This window comes from Asparagus officinalis, chromosome 1 (genome assembly GCF_001876935.1).
Source record: "Asparagus officinalis chromosome 1, Aspof.V1, whole genome shotgun sequence".
NCBI classification, from domain to species: Eukaryota; Viridiplantae; Streptophyta; class Magnoliopsida; order Asparagales; family Asparagaceae; genus Asparagus; species Asparagus officinalis.
In genome coordinates this window covers 6,354,934-6,376,277 of record NC_033794.1, presented here as the reverse complement: position 1 = coordinate 6,376,277, position 21,344 = coordinate 6,354,934, and the positions used below count along the sequence as shown (strand labels likewise).

Sequence of the window (21,344 nt, the reverse complement as noted above, 5' to 3'; positions counted from 1 at the left end):
GACTTGGTTATTGTTGTTATGTATCAATTAACACTTAGCACCTCTTACTTCATGAGGAAGAGGAGGTTACTTATCTGCAATTTAAACTTCTCAAAAATGTAAACTTCATATGCATATTTTGTGTCTTAGCCCCCTCCCCCCCCCAAAGGTTCCTCTAGAGTATTTTTCTTTTCCCCAAGAAAATGAGTATAAAGGCATGAATTGCTATTATAGCTAGAGAGATAAGGTGAGGAAAATTTTTGGGTGTCTTTCGTCATCACCGCAAACTTTGTGGACGACTAATGTTTACCATGATGGCATGATCCCTTTCCCTAAATTGACAAGAGATGGGAAAAGAATCGAAGGAAAAAGAAGAAAAGACAAAACAAAGGACGAACGCATTTGATGTCCATAAATAGATTGAATTGACAATCAAAGAAGGGCAAATGAAGAGGATTCAACTAGCATTATGCTTGCAAGCTCACAATTTCTATAGTAGGTAAATAAATTTGGAAATTTAATGTTGAATATGGTATTTTACCAGAACATAAGTGATTAAAGATACCATATGCAGGGAAAAAATCCCTTACGCATTGCTCTAGAGGATTATGTGATAGAACCTATTTTAGTAGATGTAGTTGCATGAAAATGACATATTTTAGACCAGTTATAGCAGTTTATTTTAGTATGTACAATTGTAATTGCGATACAAATTGGAAATTAAAGAAAAAAATCGTTTGCACGCAACAATTTATACGTGTATGAACGTCAATTGCAGCTGTAACTTTTCAAAAATAAATAGAAATAAATTGTAATTCCACTCACAATCCACTCCCAACAAAAGTTCTAAAACATGACATTCCGAAAGAACACATACGAATTGTTTTTTTAATTTTGATCAAATGTTGTAGCATCTGCATCTGATAACTTTACAACAATTGCCATTGCAGTGAATGTTACTCGCACTGTTAATTATTATGGAAAACCTAATTGCAGTCCTAGTTGTAAGTCTACAAATTAATTAGATAATATCGCCAGAGAAACATTAATATTTCTTTCACCGACAGTATGCATACGCATCTCTCCTTCTCTGGTGCATATACGTGCGGAATAATAACACGTGTATTTTAGCACGTGGGCTCTGATCGTTTTCTAACTCGTGAAACGTACGGAGTTGCCGAATAATTTGGGCATTATTATACTTTCGTCTTGACATGCCCTTTATTATGAACGTGGACAGACTTTTGTCGATCCATGGACCACGCATCACTAAATGGTTGGGGTCCTACCTTGATGCTCGTGTAGAATTTATATGAAAAATGTTTCGAGGACCCAAAATATGAGATCAAGAGAAGGGGCATGTGAGATGTCCATTCCCTATTGCATAATGAGCTGGTCATGCCAACTCATTATGTAATAGGAGGGGCACATCTTGTTGCGCGCAGCGAAAATTTCGACAGCACTTCGGCAGCACAACAAGAAAGTCAGATCGCAATAAGAATTCCCGTCTCACCAAGAAAATAAGAATCTGAAACAAATATCTCAACAAAGTGAGATATCAGCTCTTCCTCTCATCAGTTCTAGGACTGACCTGTCGAGGGATCCTAAAAGCTATTACAAATCACACAAAAGCGATACAACCAATTTTACGTGGTTCGACAAATTGCCTACGTCCACGGGGCAAGGAGGGAGGAGATTTACTATTAGAGGGAGAGATTACAACTAGGGTTTACAATTACTCACAACCTAAACCCTCAAACAAACTCTCAGATCCCTCACAATATCTCTCTACAAAAGCACAAAAACCTGCACACAAAAAACTCCTCTTGAATTCTGTGTTTTTCTTCTGCAGCCGCCGCTGCAAACTTTTCCTCTGCTTCTCGCTTTTGTTCCGCAGCCGCACAAAAAACCAAAACTGCCTTGCACTTTTCCCGCAGCCAAGCCACCTTGCACCCCTCAATTGCACGCCAACCTAGGTCAATTAACCAGGTCTATATTATGCAAAGAACAAACGGGTGGGCCAGTGATTGACCAGGAAACAAAACGAAACCGCATCCTTTTTTCTTTTTTTTTTTTGTCCGCTGGACTCAGGACTTAGCTCTGCCGCGTGAATTGTGGGCGTGAATTGTTTCACGCACATGGCTGGGTCCCACTCACACATCTCACATGTCCCCTTCAATGGTCTCATATTTTAGATCCCTGTAGCAACGCTCAATTTATATATTCTCAGTCATAAATGATCATTTTATGGATTTTTATGGTCTCTTAAACAAAACAGCGTTAGTGTAACCATGAAAGAATCAAATTGGTTAAAATTTCATACAATCCCCTAAGTTTGACCCATAAATTTGAGATAAAACCTCCTAGGCTTTATAAATGTTATATATGTAAACCCCCGAAGTCCCTAACCTTCAGGGTTTACCACGAAAGCCTTCAAAATCTTTGTATATTTTTCGACGTACCCCCATACATAATAACAAGGGTTTTCTGGAACTTCATCAAAAGTTTAGGATATTTTTCGTGAAAATAATGGTAGAAATTCGGGTGAAAATAATGTCAAAAATCCAGGGGTCTAAAAATCGTCCCAGGAATTTGTCCCCAAACTAAAAGTAAGAAGTTGTGGAGATCGATGACTAAGGGCTATAATTTTATACTCTTAGGCCCCGTTTGGCAAAGGGTTAAGGAAGATGGGTTAAAGAAAATGATTAATATACTTAGCCCATTCGAATGACTAAATTATTAACCCGTTAAATAAGTTTTATTTTAGCCATTATGATCAGTTTTAGTGTTTGGGAATAACAATGATTTTGACTATTTTTTTTATAATTAGAAGGGTTAACTCTTACTCCTTCTAAATAGGAGTATTAGTAAACCCCTCATTTTGATGGCTTAACTCATTTTAATCCCTCTAGAGGGGTTAACTTAACCCTTCTATATTTTTTATATTTGACAAATTATGGATGGTTAACTCACTTTAATTTTTTTATAGATTTTTTTTGTTTGACGGGTTAAGAAGGGGTTAATTCTCGTTAACCCCCTCACCTAACCCTTTGCCAAACGATACCTTAACATCTTATCATAGGCCGACCAGTTTTCCCTTTTGGTTCCGAGTCATGGTCAAGCGGACGGTGAATGGTGTTCTATAACCCACGTCACTCAGCTGAAGTCGGCATGTCTCCACACGAAACATACTGTTGCCTCCTACAACGCTCTATATATATCTTCAACTCCCTCCAATCCCTTCAACTAAAATTCAAAAAAAAAAAAAAAAAAAAAAAAAAGGGGCAAAAAAAAAAAAAAAAAAAAAAAAAAAAAAAAAAGAAGGGGGGAAAAAGGATTCTTTCTTTAAGTTCTCTTGATCAGAAATTAGTCATGGGAAAGACGAGGGTCTTCAACCTCGACAAAGTGGTCGAAGAATTCGAGGAAGTGACAAAAAATGCAGCTCAGGTTCAGAGAGAAACACTGAGAAAAATTCTCGAACAAAATGGCGAAGTTGAGTACTTGAGAAATTTCGATTTAAACGGAAGAACTGATCCTGAAAGCTTCAAGTCTTGCGTCCCTCTCGTTACTCACGCAGACTTAGAGCCTTATTTTCAGAGAATTGTCGATGGCGATACTTCAAAGATTCTCACTGAGAAACCCGTCACTGCTTTATCATTGAGGTATTTGTTTTATGTTGCTGTTTAGTTTTGTATATGCGTGAAAATGGTGATATTAAGCATTTGTGCTGGTTACGTGCAGTTCTGGTACTACTAATGGGAGGTCCAAGTTTCTGATATTCAACGACGAAATGTTACAGTCCTCAATGCAGATTTACCGAACATCGTTTGCTTTCATAAATAGGTAAATAAATCGATGAATCCAGGTTACATTAGCTTCGGCAAAGTGAGGTATAAAAACCCCACTTTTGTTATGAAGTTCATTGCTACTGCAACAATTTTTGTAGACTTTCTCGAACTTTTGTGTCCGCTACATGGTTCTTTTTTTCCCTTCCTCATTTTGTTCTGTTAAGAGCTCTCTTAATTGTTTCCGAACAAGTTCTCTTAGAGCGATATATATGTTTACTGCTTCTTATTTCGACAATTATAATCTAAACACTTTTTCTGATTTTAACTACGGAATCGTGAAAATAATTTCAGTTTTTTTTTTAACCATGGATTCGGTGTTCCAATGTTTTTCTAGGATGCCGTTTCCAGCGTTGGGAATGAAAAGAATATTCAGTCTGAACCTGTAAACTGGTAACTTATTAATAGTGTTAGCAAAATCTGCAGTCTCACCAAAACTGAACCGTGTGCAGAGAATACCCAATCGGAGAAGGAAAAGCTCTCCAATTCATCTACAGCAGCAAACAAATCAAAACAAAAGGAGGCCTCATAGCCACGACAGGCACAACAAACATATACAAAAGCAAACAATTCAAAAGCACGATGAAAGAAATCCAATCTCAATGTTGCAGTCCTGAAGAAGTTATCTTTAGCCCAGACTTCGATCAAGCATTATATTGTCACTTGTTATGCGGTCTTATCTACTCCAACGATGTACAATACATAGCTTCTGCATTTGCTCACAGTATAGTGCACGCATTTCGAACCTTCGAGCAAATTTGGGAAGAACTCTGCGAAAATATCAGATACGGGGTTCTGTCTGATAAAATCACTGATCAATCTGTTCGTCTATCGGTTTCGAAAATATTACACCCAAATCCTGAATTGGCTGATACCATTGAGCAAAAATGTGCAGGTTTAAGTAATTGGTATGGGTTGATTCCTGAGCTGTGGCCAAATGCGAAATATGTATACGGGATCATGACAGGATCAATGGAGCCATATGTTAGGAAATTGAGGCATTATGCAAAAAATTTACCGCTTTTGAGTGCATATTACGGGGCTTCAGAAGGATGGATTGCTGCTAATGTTAATCCTAGGAGGGAAATTGAGTCGGTGGCTTATGCAGTGTTTCCCAATATCAGTTATTTTGAGTTCATACCTGTTATTGGAGAAAACGAGGAGACTGTTGGGCTCACCGAAGTGGAGATTGGGAAGGAGTATGAAGTTGTGATCACTAGCTCTGCAGGTAATTTCTCATCTTAATTTACATAACGATTCTTAGAATTTTCACCATGTTTTGTTCAAAAAGAAAAAAAGAACAAGGAAAAATGTATGCACCAATAACACACACTGTCAAATTTCAGGCTTATATCGATACAAACTCGGAGACATCGTTAAGGTCACAGGTTTCCACAACTCGACACCAGAGCTCCAGTTCGTATGCAGAAAAAACCTACTGTTAACCATAAACATCGACAAAAACACCGAAAAAGATCTGCAAGCTGCAGTCGAAAAATGCTCCCAACTCCTATCATCAGAAAAAATCGAAGTAGTTGATTTCACAAGCTACATTGATTTATCTTCAGAGCCTGGGCACTACGTGATCTTTTTAGAACTGAGCAGCGATGTCGAGCAAGAAACATTGAACGACTGCTGCGACTGTTTGGACGCGGCTTTTGTGGATGTGGGCTACGTGGGCTCAAGGAAGGCCCATGGAATCGGGCCGTTAGAGCTTAGAGTAGTCAAAAGAGGAACTTTTGAGAGGATTATGGAGCATTATTTTGGGAAGGGCGCAACCGTGAGCCAGTTTAAGATGCCAAGATGCGTGAGAGAGTCTAATGGCGAAGTGTTGGAGATATTGTGTGGTAATGTTGTCAGGGGTTGTTTTAGTACCGCATATTGATGAGGGGTGTCGTTGTATTAATTAATTGTGTTTGTTTAATGTTGTTATATATGGTTGTGTTCGTAAATGTAATGAATTAGCTAGGATTGAGGGTTGAAGCATGTTGTTGGTACTTTTTGAAATGTGAAAGCGTATTGGTGAAGGGATTGCTTGTCTTAAGTTATGGGAAAATGATAGGGGCACACCCCCAACCACAACTCCAACCACACCCTCTCTCTTATTTGCTACAGTGCACCATGCTCCACATGAGATTTTAAAATTTTAAAATCACATGTGGGGCCCGGTATACTGTAGCAAATGAGAGAGAGGGTGTGGTTAGAGGTGTGCCCCTAGTGTCACTCTTATTGAGACAGAGAATTGAGAAGAGAGAGAAGATAGAGAGCACAGAATCGTCATACTGACAAATTATATCATGAACTGGACGAAGTTACATGTGATATCCAACGCTTTTGAACTCTTCCGTTGGTTCATCCCTTTCCGGATCAGCGACAGAGTCGCCGCGGCAGTGGATTATTTGAAATTTTATTGGTGCTTCATTTTGATAAAGCCTAAAAGTAAAATTAAAATTGAGGAAAAAAATATTTTCATAAGAGAGAACATATAAGAGCAAACATCATACACTTACTAATCTGAACTTTTACATAGTTAACTTAATTATTACTTCTGATTTAATTGTAAAGAATAGTTATACTATGGTATGTGTTTAACTTGAAGGGATATTATTTATGTATGCATTTTATACATGGATGTACGTGTTTATGAATGCATATATGCATTTTGAATGCCATTTTTGGAAGATAATGTTTTAACATCCAATACACTTTTATGATAACTAGTATATTGTACGTGCGCTGCACGTGAACGTACATATTTTAAGTTTTAAATTTTTTATTGAATGTTAATTAATATAATTGCATCATAATATTGCCAACAAAGAAATGTATGAATGGATTATTATTGTGTAGTTATTGCAGTTGAATGTTTTTCTTATAATGATCGTTCTGTGCTAACATTTTTTTAAATAAGCCATCGAAATCTAAAATTGTTCTTAAATAAAACTGTCAATTCTATAAGTTCTCATATATATGTCCCTCCAACTTGAAATTTGTTAACTTAACTCTAAATTAAATAAGCTGCAGTAATCTTGCTAGCTTTTTCCTGATGTTCCCCAGATAATTACATTTAATATATATGACATATTACAATAGTTACTCTCATTATAATTATTTAATACGGTAAATTACACTTAACCCTTATGAACTTTTCAGCCCCTATGAATTTTCAAAATCACACTAAACTCCAAATGACTTTTCTGTTTCAAAGAAAGCCCCGATAACTTTTTGAAATTTGCACATAACCCCTATAAATTAGAATTGGTAAATGGCTCAAAAAGGCATTTTAAAAGATATTAATGGGGTTTGGTGTAATTTATCTAAAAGATATTGAGGACTTTCTACAAAAGTTAATAGGAGTTTTGCGTGATTTTGAAAGTTCATAGGGTCAATTTACTGCAAAATGCTAAACGTTCATGAGGGTTTATTGTAATTTATCTTATTTAATATTATAATTCTTAGTTTAAGTAATACTATTAAAATAATTATACTATCTACTTACTATAAAATATTTATCTAACTTAATTTTTTAATTATGCTCTTAAATAATTTAGTACTATAAATGTCTTATAAATTTTTATTATACTATCATTAACAACTAATAGTACTATTATTAATATTAAATACTTTTTATATAAAAGTTAGGTTTCAATTATTACCAAGTATAGATTATCGAGTATCATGTAATAATCTTTGAGAAAATACTATAAAAATAATTTTAAATTATTTATTTAGTTTATTTAATTATATAATACTAAATAAATATGTAATTCATACTTTATGTGATTATGCTATTAATGATATAATTTTTTATTCTATTTATTTTATTGCTCATTGAATTATAGTGTAATTCTTAATAGTCTTTAGTAATATATTATTCTATTTATACTATTATTTATAATTCATAAAAAATATTATAATAATTTAATTGGTTACTACTTATGATTGTGTGTACTTATTTTTTAAATTATATTATTATATTATTTTTAAACAATTAATAGTTAAAAAATTATTGATACTTATAATATATAGAAAGGTGAGGAGGTACATAATTAATAAAAGGTTATATTTATTTAATGAAAGATTAATTAGAAACAATGACATAGTTAGACTTTATGAAAAATTGAGAGGGTAAAAAAGAAAATTAATAGTTTTAACACCACAATCCTCTTTTTATAGTAGTATAGATAGATATGCCCCTCCAACTTGAAATTTGTTAACTTAACTCTAAATTAAATAAGCTGCATGAATCTTGCTAGCTTATTGTGGAAATGAACCAAATAATTAACAAATAGTTCGATAATTGTTCGAATAACTATTCGATCATATTCGATTAGGTAGTTCATTTACCACTAAACAAATATTTTTTAGTATTCGAGTTTACTAACGAATAGAATTTAACCGTATGTATATTCGATTCGTTTGTCTATTAAATATTCGTTTAAAATTTAATCACAGCTTATTATTTGTATTATTGCACATATGATGTCATATTTTTAATTCACTTACCATTTCTACTTAACTTTTATATACTGATTTTAAGTCTTAAATAATTTTAAATCTATTTTCTAATTAAAATTTTAATTTAAATATATATACATCATATATTAAAACGGAATACATTTTATTTATGAATTTTAATATTATTTGAAAATAAAAATTTTTAGCAGAATAAATATACTCTAATATACAATAAGTATTTGTGAATATTCATGAATATTTATCAAATACCAAGTATTCGAGTTCGAATTCGAAAAACTAGATATATGAATATTAGAGTCCGCATTCGAATTGGATAATGTTAAACAAATACAAATACGAATACCTTAGTATTCGATTCGATTCGATCGTTTACCACCCCTAACCAAAAGACACATCTTTATTTTGTCTTATTAAAATCTAAAAAAGACAATTCAATTTATTTTATACTTTAAGATAATGAATTGAATTTTACAACTAAGGGTGATTATATGTGTAAAATATTGGAATATAGATTTAGCATTAGAAAGGTTAAATAAAATATTTCTTGTAAAATAAAATTTTACCCAAGAGACAAAAATTTCAAGTTTGTTTTTCACATTTATGTCATAGTATGTTATGCTATTCCAGTGGATATCATTTGTCTTTATTTCTGCCAATCCTTCATATATAACAAAAAAAAATTATCCTCACGCCCTCTCCCCTCTCTCTTATTTTCAGATACTTAGTAATTTTTTGGAATTTTTTAATAACATTTACAATGTTACTTATAATTAAAAAAAATTCAAATTTAATGTATATATACAATTAAGGACCAAACAGATCAAGTTCAGATGAATAGAACTTAGAGATAAGACACCCCATTTTGCTAGCTCATCTTCTTGCTCAAAAGTTCCAAGTACGTGACAATTAATCATGTGCCAACCTATGACAAGTCGTCATCATCTCGCAAGAAATGACAAGCTTGCACTGTTCCGGCCTTCACTTCAAGCAACAAAAAAAGCCGTACAGGACACCAGCTGTTTGTGGAAATGCCTCAACCAAGTCTAACTATCCAAGGTTGCAAGACGAGAATGCTTACAAATAAGACGGGATTGGTTCAAATATCACCAAGTGGAATTGGTTAAAGAAAGGGAATTATCAATAAAAAAAGGTACAATGTGCGTACTATTTCGAGTTCGTTATGCAAAATTAATGTTCATGGTTCGAGGATCGTTGAGGCTGCTAACAATCAAGGATCCATTTTCCATCGTGGAGAGATTTTAAGGTACTCCTTTCTCCAATTAAGGAAAATCCTCATATCTTATTGTTCATTTTGCGGAATATCCTATAACTTTTATGTACTTAAAACTCTTTACAGGTGTAGGTCTAAGTACTTTGTCATGCTAGATCCCATGACTTCCTCAAACATCGGGGTTCATTTACTTCTACATTGACTAAATGAGTAGACATCGGTTTATTTAGAGGTTTGAAATTTTCCCCTCTAATAACTAGCTTTTTGGAGCGCCATTTTCTAGGTCTCTAACACATTGTATCGTAGCAAATGCTAGTTTTTTAGTTGAGAATGAGCAACTTAAATGCTGATGAGACATTGCTGTCTTCGTCTAGGACTAGTCTGGTGCAATGCCGGAGGGGTGTCATCGGGTTTGCAGTGTTTGGTCAGGACTACACTACTGCAAATCCAGTCGGTGTGAGCGTCAAGACTGCATAAGTTCCGTAGTATATTTGAGTGCATTTAGTTTCACATTTAATTACTACTTGGGGAGTCAACGGGTTTACCAGAGATTTGGATTCCATCCCTCAAACAACTAGTTTTTAGAGGGTGAGCTCGCCTATGCCACTAACACTACTGCCTTGAATTCTTTTCTGTCAATTATCTAATTACTTTCAAATTATCTCATCTTCTTTTTAAGCAAAAATATCCCTTAACTATATTTCTTCTTCAAAAGCCCTTAAATAAAACCCCTTCTATGTTATGTTGGAAGAAAAATATAGTGGTGGTGTGCTGAAATAAAAGGTGGTGATTATGATATTGATGAGCATAAGGAAACGAGAAAGAGATCGTGTTGGGAATAAAAGAAAATGGGTTAGGTTCAGATTCTATATACAACTCCATATGTTACTTTGTGAGGCAGGTCAGTATGCACCAGGGTAGGACCCTCCATTGCTGGGTTTTTTTTTCTTACCCCTCGAGGTCCATATTGAAGTTGACAGGCATGGGAATACGAGCCTAAACTGCCAATGCTTGCGGGTTTTGTTGGAGGTTAAAGATGAAGAAGAATCAGTAGAGGTGGAGGCACCACTTTTTTTAGAGAATCCAAGCATGCATTGTACAAGGAATTTCAGTGCTTAGTGAGCCTACCCTGGACTTTCCCACATTATTAATTCAAAACAATCACACTATGTTTTGTGCTCGTTTTGATTGGTCAGTTATAGTTATATAAGCACCAGGAGTGCTTCAGAGGCAAAGCACTCCAATCTTCTAATAGCAAGGTGCGTTCAGAAGCTTTTTAGTCCCCACTAAATGAACCTCTATTGCTTGCCTACTTGAAGAAAGAAAAAAATTTAGTTTCTGAACTTTGAAGTATGGTCTCAATTTGGTATTATTTTCATTTAGATAATAACTTTCTGGAAATAGTTTTCTATATGGTTGATAGTGTCTTGATTGAGATTAAATGCATTGTGGAATCATGTTTATGATTAAGTTATTTGTACGTACCATATATTTGTTAGTCCTCTTTGATTCATACTGCAATATTTTAAGTTAAATTTCTAGTCCAGATACCTAGCGCAGATACACACACACATACACACAATATCCTCTTGTATAACATGTAGTTGATGAATATATGGGCCGGGTTTCAGTCCTATGACATTAATTGGACTATTTCTTCATCTCAAAAACATTAAACTATGTTTGTTTACCCTCAACCAGCAGAAGTATTTCCCTCTTACTATGTTGTGCCCTTTTGAGCAATGCTTCAAAAAGCAGAAGTGCGAGGTGTAGCGCTAGACCCTTTGATGAAGCGAGGTGTAAGCTTTAAAGCGTGAGGCGTATGCTTCATGAGTTTAAGTATTTTAATTTTAAATTTGTAAAAATATGAACATATAATATATAGTGTTGTAATAATTTACAAATATATACATTCTTCTTCTGATTCGTAAATAAGAATTAAATGTGTGAAGTATAGAAATGAATCATAATGAACTAAGCTGCATGCATAACATATATATTTTATTTACACTCACATGTTCATGTTGATAATACATGAGGGCGTTTTAATGTTAGTCAAAAATCCTTTTATATCCTCCTATCTTGTCTAAAGTGTGCGCTTCAAAAGAAAAGCTCTTTATGAAGCGCAAAACACGCACTTCGTTATGCTTTAAGCGGTGAGACATAAGCTTCAAGGGATAAATGGCTTCACTCTTGAGTTTTGAAATATTGGCCCTTCAAAAAGTTGTGAAGCGAGTTTCAAAAAAGCTTTTTCAAACATTGCTTTTGAGAACCATGATCAACCCTTTATTCAAATTTCCCTTTAAGACTACACCATGAGCCACTTAATAACTACTTTGCTTATGAATTTTCAATTATTTTTAGGCTCAGTTGCTGTAGTATCAGCTGAACAGTTATTTGCAACCCCAGAATGAATTCAAAATCTGTGGAGCTAGAGATAGAAGAATTTGAGACAATGACTACCAATGCTGACATTGTTCAGAGAGAAACACTTCAAAAGATTCTCGAACAAAATGGCCAAGCAGAATACCTACAGGCTTCAGGCCTCAGAGGGAGAACTGATCCTGAAAGCTTTAAAGCCTGTATTCCTCTTGTCACTCATGAGGATCTGGAACCTTATTTACAGAGAATCGTGGACGGTGATGATTCACCAATTCTAACAGGGAGGCCGGTTACAGCATTGTCCTTGAGGTACTAAAATTTATCTTCAATATTTTTATTAAATCTAACTTTTATTGGCCTCTCATAAGTTTTGAAAGCTTGCATATTTGCTGTAGTTCTGGTACGACACATGGAAAATCGAAGCTTATTCCCTTCAACGAGGAAATGTTGCGGTCCACGATGCAGATCTATCGCACATCGTTTGCTTTCATAAATAGGTAAATTCATTATGAAATCATTTCTGAGGAAAAAACATATTATGAAATTAATGTTCATAAGAATTTATGCTACTGCACCTTTAAGAATACTCTTCTAACTCTCTTGGCTTGATATTCATTGTGAAGCATATGCTATTACCTACCAGCTTAAAGTTCCAGATAAAAATTGCATGTCAGTATATTTCTGATGAACTCAACTAAGATCAATTCCACAGAGAATACCCCGTGAATGATGGAAAAGCTCTACAATTCATATACGCAAGCAAACAATCCATAACTAAAGGGGGTCTAATTGCAACGACAGGCACAACTAACATATACCGAAGCCGACAGTTCAAGAACACAATGCAGGACATCCATTCTCAATGCTGTAGCCCAGACGAAGTCATTTTCTGTGTAGACTACAACCAGTCAGTGTACTGTCATCTCTTGTGCGGGTTAATTTACTCCCAAGAGGTGCAGATAATTTCTTCTGCATTTGCCTTCAGCATTGTTCATGCATTGAGAACATTTGAACAGGTTTGGGAAGAAATCTGTGCCGATATCAGAGAAGGGATTCTCTCAAATAAAATTACAATTCCTTCACTCAGAGAAGCTGTTTCTAAAATTTTGACTCCTAATCGAAATTTGGCTGATACAATATATAGGAAATGCATGAGTTTAAGCAATTGGTGCAATATGATTCCAGAGCTCTGGCCTAATGCAAAGTATGTGTATGGAATTATGACGGGATCAATGGAGCCTTACGCAAGGAAATTGCAACGTTATGCTGGAAGTCTGCCAGTGCTGAGTGCTTATTATGGGGCTTCGGAAGGATGGATTGGTGCTAATGTGAATCCAAGATTAAAACTGGAGTCTGTGGCCTATGCGGTTTTTCCTAATATCAGTTATTTTGAATTCCTTCCTCGTAGGGAGAATCGCAATGAGCAGGAATTGGATAATGTCGACTCTAAATTTCATAGAGAACTGGACCCTGTTGGGCTGACAGAAGTTGAGATTGGTTGTTTGTATGAAGTTATCATCACCAATTTTGCAGGTGAAGTCAATTTTCTGGTGTCTAACTTTCAAGTAAATGATTATGTAGGAATTTTGTTAAATCTTGTATATGCTTTATATTTCATTATGACTGATAAAAGTGAAATGAGCTGAATGATCCACCTTAAATCAAGGTTTTACACTTTTTTTGATGATTTCTACTTCGTTTCCATGATGAGCTCTTGTAGACAATTTCCAATTAGGTGAAGTCCGAAATATATTGAGTAATAGAATAAATCAACTTTGAAAATTATTTATGTCACAGCTCAGCATCATCTTCCCTTCAAACTGCAGGTTTATATCGATACAAACTGGGCGATATCGTCAAGGTTGTGAGTTTCCACAACTCAACACCCGAGCTACAGTTTATATGCAGAAGAAACAATCTTCTAAGCATCAACATTGACAAAAACACAGAGAATGACATACAAATGGCAATAAATGAGGCCTCCCGTCTCTTAGCTCTACACAAGCTTGAGATAGTTGATTTCACAACCCATGCTGACTCATCCTCTGACCCTGGTCACTATGTCATCTTCTTGGAGTTGAGCAGTGATGCTAGTGAGGATGTTTTGAATAGTTGCAGCAGTTGTTTGGACCTTGCATTTGTGGAAAGAGCCTATGTGTTGTCAAGGAGGAATAATATAGTAGGGCCTCTTGAGTTACGGGTGGTTTGCAGGGGAACCTTCCATAAGATTCTGGAGTACTATGCTGATATTGGGACTACGATGAGCCAGTTCAAGATGCCTCGTTGTGTAGGCTCCTCGAATGACAAGTTATTGAAGATTTTGTGCAGAAATGTTGTCAGGAGCTACTTTAGCACCGCATATGGTTAAAGGATAGTGGTACTTTTTTTCCCAGGACTTTCAGTTATGATTGAAATTAGAAATCAGAAGTTTTTTGGGGCTTGATCTCAGTAAGGGTCTTATGTCGATATCTGTATTGTGGCATATTGTTGTTGTAAGAGTATGCAAAAAGAAAATTGTGGATCTAATCTTCTGCTTATATATGTACCTATCTGTTGAAAGCAAAGGAAATTTTAGATTCAATGAGCCATTATTGTCCTGAAAAAGTGCAGATGCCATCATTGATCAATTATCAAGGAAACCCCTCTGCAGTAAGAGAATCCAAATAATCGTACAATTTTGACAATATTTACTACAGACGACAAATGTAACAGATAATTGTATCATTGTGACAAGTGGGAATTTAAAAAAAAAATACAGTGGTATCATGACTCCAAAGAAATCCTTGCCTTCGCAGATTTGATACTTGTATAATGATGTTCGCTTAACTATGATCTACATCAATTTCTTTGTTTAAATTTTTCGAATATAACATAGAATGATTTAGATGCTTAGTAGTACAAATTTCCACCAGTTATCCCTCCTTCTTAAATTATGAAACTTCATTCCTGCAACTAAATCTATAAAAATATAAGAAATATATTGGCTTGCTGAATTACTAACAATAGGACACCAACACCAAGATAATTACATCAACATAAATAACTTAATAGAAGAATTTGGAAGGGAATTATGAAGAAAAATAAAAAGATACGAAACTATTTATATTTTCTCAAGAATGCAATAATTGCTCTATATATCTCTTTCAATCCAACCTTGCTCTTCTTCTCTATCACCTCTTTCTTACCTCTTCCTCCTCCTGACGACGAAACCACTATCTTCGTCTTCCCACTGAACTCATCGGAATCCTTGGCAACAGTGAAGGGCAGAATCATCAAATGGCGATCGAGGTGATGACAAAGTGATGCAAGTTCAAAGGAATCATATAGAGGACTCCCACAATCCCATATTGACATATTATGATGCTCTTCCTCTTCTTCTCCTTTCTCTGCATTCTTCGTGTCCATTTTCTCCATAAATGTGTAAATGAATGAAGATTGGTGATGTTAGTTGGATCCTTCATCTGTATTTTGTAGCTTAAGGGAGGTGGGCAATGTGATGCGTTTGTATGATTTGATTTGAATGAGACAAGGACAGATGCCTACACTAATAATAAAAATTAGATGAAGTCAGTAGGAAAGAGTATCTAGTCACATTTTTGAGACATTTGCATGTTGCGAAGAATCCTCCCACTTATAGTTTTGTCTTAATTCTTTGTTAAATTAAGAGAGAGAGAGAGAGTGTCTTGGGTAAATTTCCCTTGAGTTGAATATTAAGTGTGCACATATATTTATACAAGTAGAGGAAGAGAGAGAGAGTCTTGGGTAAATTTCCCTTGAGTTGAATATTGAGTGTGCACATATATTTATACAAGTAGAGGAGGGAGATGTGTGTTCTCACAACCAATGTGGGACTAAAACCCACTACAATACACTATTATCAACGGCCTCCTCCCCCCCTCCCTCCAAACTCATTTCGGATCAAACAAAGTGAGTTTGCGTACAAAAAACTGGAACCAATGAACAGGTAAGGCCTTTGTGAAAAAAATCTGCAAGCTCGTCAGCGGATGAGACATGAGGAAGTAGAATTGTCTTGTCATTGATAACTTATTGACAGATAAAATGAGCATCGATCTCAATATGTTTGGTCCTCTCATGAAATACTGGTTTATTAGCAATCTGGATGACACTCTTATTATCACAGTAGAGAGGAGTAGGAGTTGTAACATAAATATCGAAATCACTGAGAAGGCGACGAAGATTAATAATCTATAGATGTTGTGGACATTGCACGATACTTTACATCGGTACTGGAAAGAGCAATAACATCTTGTTTCTTACTCCGCCAAGAAATAAGGAAATCACCAAGAAATATACAATAACTTGTGGCAGACTTCCTGGTAGTAGGATCACCAGCCCAATCAGCATTAGAATATGCACAAAGAGCTAATTTGGATGCAACAGAAAACAGAAGAGAGCGAGTGCTAGTACCCCGGAGATACCGAAGAATCTGTATTAAGACAACATAGTGAACAGAATGTGGGCCACTAACAAATTGACTGACAATGCCAACAATATGAGAGATATTTGTCGAGAGATGCACAGATAGATCAACTGGCCAACAAGATGTCGATATCGGGTAGGATCAGATAGAGGTTCATCATCAGTAGAGCAAAGTTTGATATTTTGTTGGAGTAGAGTATCGATAGTTACATCGTCAGTTAGCTCAGCTCGATCTAGATTATCCGAGAGATACTTCTGTTGAGACAGTAGTACACCCCGCGGGTCTTGGGAAAATTTTAGACCAAGAAAATACCGAAAAGATCCAAGATCCTTCATGTGGAACTGTTGTTGCAACTAAAATTTTGTGCACTATATACCAGCTACATCATCACCTGTAATGATCATATCATCTATTGAGATGAGTAATAAAACTCTGCCACGCGATGTAGTACGAACAAATAGAGAAGCATCTTAATGACTTTCCATAAAGCACGTCTTGAGTATGACATCGCGAAAATACTCAAACCAAGCGTGGGGTGCCTGCTTGAAACCATAAATAGCACGGCGAAGGAGTCATACATGTCCTGGAGGAATATTAGATCCTGGAGGCGGTTGCATATATACTGTCTAAGCTAAAGATCCATGAAGAAAAGTATTTTTAACATCCATCTGGTATAAAGACCAACGATGAACAGCAGCAGCAACAACCACAAGTAAAGTACGAAAGGTGGGCATCTGAATAACAGGATTAAATGTCTCCTCATAATCAATACCTTATTGCTGAGTAAAACCTCGAGTCACTAAACGAGCTTTTCGACATTCAATGGTGTCATCAGGATGAAACTTTACCTTATAAACCCATTTACTGCTAACAAGAGAGATCTCAGGAGGACATGGAACAACATCCCGGGTATGAGTTTGTTGAAAGGTTTAAAATTCCTCAGCCATAGCCTGTTGCCACTCTGAAATTTAAACTACCTCTTGAAAAGACTTTGGCTTAATGGTAGTATAAATGAAAGTAAGAAAGTTATGAAAGATAGGTGAATAAGAATTAATCGAAGCATACCGGGCATGCATAATATGTGGGCGTTTGCCTCGATGAAGAGCAAGAGGAACCTCAGATGAGGGAGATGTTGGCGCAGGTGTGTGAAGATCAACAGTATGTTCTGGAGTGAGAGTTGTGTCCACGGGATAGGGATCAGATGGTGTAAGAGAATGCTCGGGTGGGGAAGAGTCAACAGAAGGAGATGGAGAGATGTTAGGGAGATCTCGAAAAGAAAAGTGAGGTGAAGAAGTGGGTGATGCAACTGACGGGGAAGCATGATCAGTAGAGTGGAGGAAATTAAAGTCATCAGAAACAGAATAATATAGAGAATCCTCTTCGAACTGAACATGACGAGATATATAAACTCGAGGAGTTACGGGATCATAACAACGATAACCTCAATGTTCCGAAATAATTCCTAAATAGACAAAAGAAACAACTCTGAGAGATAATTTATCACGTTCGTGAGATAGCAGAAGAACAAAACATCGACAACCAAAAATACAGACTAGATCATAACAGGGAGATGAGTATAAACACGACTATAAGGAGTAGCACCAGAAAGAGAGCTAGATGGAGTGATATTAATGGTATGAGTCGCGATGAGAATGTCCTTAGCCCAGAAACTACGAGGAACATAGTAAGAAATAAGCATGAATCGAGCGGTATCGAGGATACGACGATGTTTGCATTCAGCAACACCATTTTGCTCATGAGTGTAGAGAAATGACTGTTAAAAGATAGTCACATGAGAGGACATGATAGAGTGTATGGTAGAGGATATGTACTATTTGGCACAATCAGAACGGAAAACTTTAATACGAGATTGTCATTGAGTAAAAATCATAGCAGTAAGTACATCAAAATGATTCGTAAGTAGGTAAATCCATGTAAAACAAGAGAAATCATTGATAAAACTAACATAATATAAGTAGCAAGATGAGGAAAACAAAGGAGCTGGCCCCCAAATATCAAAATGTACTAAATCAAATAAGGAAGTGGATACGGATGTACTTATTTTAAATGGTAAAGCAATGAATTTAGGTAATTTGTAACCAGTACATGACTCAATACTAGAACTAGATGATACATGATCAAGTACTCCAGACTGAATAAGACTCTTCAGTCTTTTATTAGACACATGACCAAGTCGTCTATGCCACAAATTAGCAGGAAGCGAGGTAGAGGGTTTTGATGAACAAACAGAAGCAACAAGAGAACGTAGGCGAATGAACTCTAGAATGTGAAGATATTTCAGAAAATACAGCTTGTACCTCCTACGACCCGCCCCAACCGTCTTGCCCGTCCGTGGATCCTACACAATACAAGTATCAGAAGAAAATGAGACAAGCATGCTATTCATACAAAAAGAGCTAATAGAAATTAAATTCAAGCACAGCTGAGAAGCCACATAAACAGGACCAAGTGTTAGATGTCCAGATGGATCATTTTGTGGGGGTAATAGAGCCATACTGAGTGATGGACAGTGGTTGTCCAGTGGTTGTGTAGATAGAAGGAAGAGAAGATAAAGTGAAGACAGATGATAAAAGTGAGGTATTACAAGTCATATGAAAGGAACAGTCAGAGTCAAAAATCCAGAGATCATTCATACTAGAGACCGAAGGATTAGTTGAAGAACCAGCAAAATGCATACCAGAGAGTTATGCGGTGGATGTAGAGGTGATATGCTAAAAAGCATCAAGTTGACGACGAAGACTTTCAATAGCTTAAATAGTAGAGTCTGAAGTAGTAGAAGCTATAGTATTGGTCAGCAATCCTGGTGTACGAGAGGGTTGAGACTGAGGGGACCGTTGACCACGACTAGTACCTGAGGAACGTAACTCAGGATGAATCTTGAAGCATGTCTCAATGAGGTGTCCTTCCTTCTTGCAATGTTTGCAAGAGAGCTTAGATTGAGCCTGTGGAGAGGGAGCCTGTGGAGAAGTATGACTCATAACAGGAGCAGTGACAGGTACAGACAAAACAATCTCGAGTGAAAAGGTAGGAATGTTTGTTGATAAATTGAGTTGCGTTGTCTATTGTCGGGTCTCATAAGCAGTGAGAGCTCCCATAACTGAGGCCAAAGTCAGAAATTAAGGCTGATGAAGTAATTGATCAACCATAGTTGAATATTTAGGAAGGGGTTGAAATAGTTGATGCACCTCATATCGTTCGTACCAGGCTAGCCAGTCTTCATATGTGGAATTATGTCCAGGAAACATAGAGCATAATTCTGCCCAAAAAGCTTGCATTTATCCAAAATAAGACTGCAGAGAGGAACTACCTTTGCATTATAGAGCAATGTATTGCAGAAGATATGCCTCCCGTGCACCAAAGCACTCAGTGAAACGCTCAGTGAGGCGAGTCCACGTGGCTTGAGCAGAGGGAAGCGAACCAATCTCGACAGTGAGACCAGAGCTAACACAGCGAGTGAGATAATCTATGACACGAAATTCTTATAACTGCTAGTCTGAACTCTCCTTGACATAGAGAGCACGAGCGGTTTGAAGATCGACATCACCACTGCTAGATACAATAGTACTGGATGAAGCAATAGTGCTGATGGACGGTAGAATCGGTCCCGTACTAATGAGATGATCAAGCAAACTAGCATCACACAAGGCATTGGTGACAATGGTGGACCATCTTGCCCAGTCACTTTGATCATTGAGGGGCAAACGTGGTTTGAGAATCTTCTCTGAAGGAGCCATAACAGCAATGTTGAGACGGATGTTAAGACGATGGATTGAAATGGTGATGTCGTTACTGACTACGAAAAGACAATGCCATTTGTTTGAGGCCGGGAGACAGCTTAAAACGGCGATAATGTTAATTTGAGACCGAGAGACGGTCTTGAAAACGACAATGCTGAAAATTTGAGACCAATAGATGGTCTTAAAATGTCAATGCCGTTAAAATAGAACCCAAAGGTTTAAAATAGAACCTGGATGTTAGAATGAAACCCGAATGTTTAAAATAGTACCTGAAGATTAATGTAGAAACCCAAAGGTTAAAATGTAACCCCGAAGGTTAAAATGGAACCTGAAGATTAAACGAGAACGCGAAATGCGTTAAGAGGCTGCAAAGCAGCAATGCCAAGATTTGGCAAAAGAATGCAGAAACGTTAAAAAAATTTTATTGTTAGGGAAATAATAACCCTTGCTCTGATACAATGTTAAAGTAAGAGAGAGAGAGAGAGAGAGAGAGAGAGAGAGAGAGAGAGAGAGTGTCTTGGGTAAATTTCCCTTGAGTTGAATATTGAGTGTGCACATATATTTATATAAGTAGAGGAGGGTGATGTGTATTCTCACAACCAATGTGGGACTAAAACCCACTACAATACACTATTATCAACATTTTTTATGTAATTAATTTTTAATCCACAATTAATACTAATCCAGCTGTTTATATCCTGGGTATTGAGATCGTTAAGAAGTAATTTAGATTATTAATCTCTATATCACTGCAATTTAGTGAATCATGGTATTGAGAGTAAATATAGGAAGATGAATGTCGGAATTTTACCCCATGTAAAACTATTTCTTATCAATTTTTAAGAAGGTTTTTTTGTTCATCATCTTTGTTTTTTTCCCCACTTTTGTTAAGAGTTATCATAAGCAAGGCAATGTCGCCATTAGATAGATGCCACGCCATTAAATCCGAACCAACTGCTTATGACCGCAATAATAAACCAACGAAAATAGTAACAAATAAAAGAAACTAAAAAATAAAATAATTAATGCTTAACCTTTTTTATATAAAATGCCAAAAGGTTGGATTGCTGTCACAATTTTGGGGTTTCTTTTGGCATATTCACCGATTAATTCGTCATATTTTTAACTTCATTAGGACCAAGGTCAAAGATATGCATGAAGTAAGAATTGGTCAGAGAAACAGCAGAAGAATAAAAAAGGCTCACAACAAGGAGCATTGGATTATGCTC

At 36.1% G+C, this 21,344-nt stretch overlaps 3 protein-coding genes across 5 annotated transcripts; 2 read left to right on the top strand and 1 right to left on the bottom strand.

The window, feature by feature from the left end:
* LOC109847394 (jasmonic acid-amido synthetase JAR1-like) lies at positions 3,296-5,851 on the top strand. Its single transcript, XM_020416629.1, has 4 exons — positions 3,296-3,641; positions 3,721-3,822; positions 4,277-5,052; positions 5,171-5,851. The coding sequence occupies exons 1-4, from the start codon at positions 3,352-3,354 to the stop codon at positions 5,707-5,709; spliced, it is 1,707 nt and encodes a 568-aa protein (XP_020272218.1). The 5' UTR covers positions 3,296-3,351; the 3' UTR covers positions 5,710-5,851.
* LOC109847377 (jasmonic acid-amido synthetase JAR1-like) lies at positions 9,150-14,474 on the top strand. Of its 3 annotated transcripts, none has more exons than XM_020416610.1 (5): positions 9,150-9,567; positions 11,899-12,225; positions 12,312-12,413; positions 12,629-13,449; positions 13,743-14,474. In XM_020416610.1, the coding sequence occupies exons 2-5, from the start codon at positions 11,945-11,947 to the stop codon at positions 14,282-14,284; spliced, it is 1,746 nt and encodes a 581-aa protein (XP_020272199.1). In that variant the 5' UTR covers positions 9,150-9,567; positions 11,899-11,944; the 3' UTR covers positions 14,285-14,474. The 3 variants fall into 3 exon arrangements, with proteins under 3 accessions (XP_020272199.1, XP_020272210.1, XP_020272204.1); XM_020416621.1 differs by lacking the exon at positions 9,150-9,567 and adding an exon at positions 9,713-9,766; XM_020416615.1 differs by lacking the exon at positions 9,150-9,567 and adding an exon at positions 9,910-10,122.
* Positions 16,115-17,091, bottom strand: LOC109829872 (uncharacterized mitochondrial protein AtMg00810-like). Its single transcript, XM_020396950.1, has 2 exons — positions 17,020-17,091; positions 16,115-16,363 (listed from the first exon to the last, which is right to left on the bottom strand). Exons 1-2 carry the CDS (start codon positions 17,089-17,091, stop codon positions 16,115-16,117), a joined length of 321 nt encoding a protein of 106 aa, XP_020252539.1.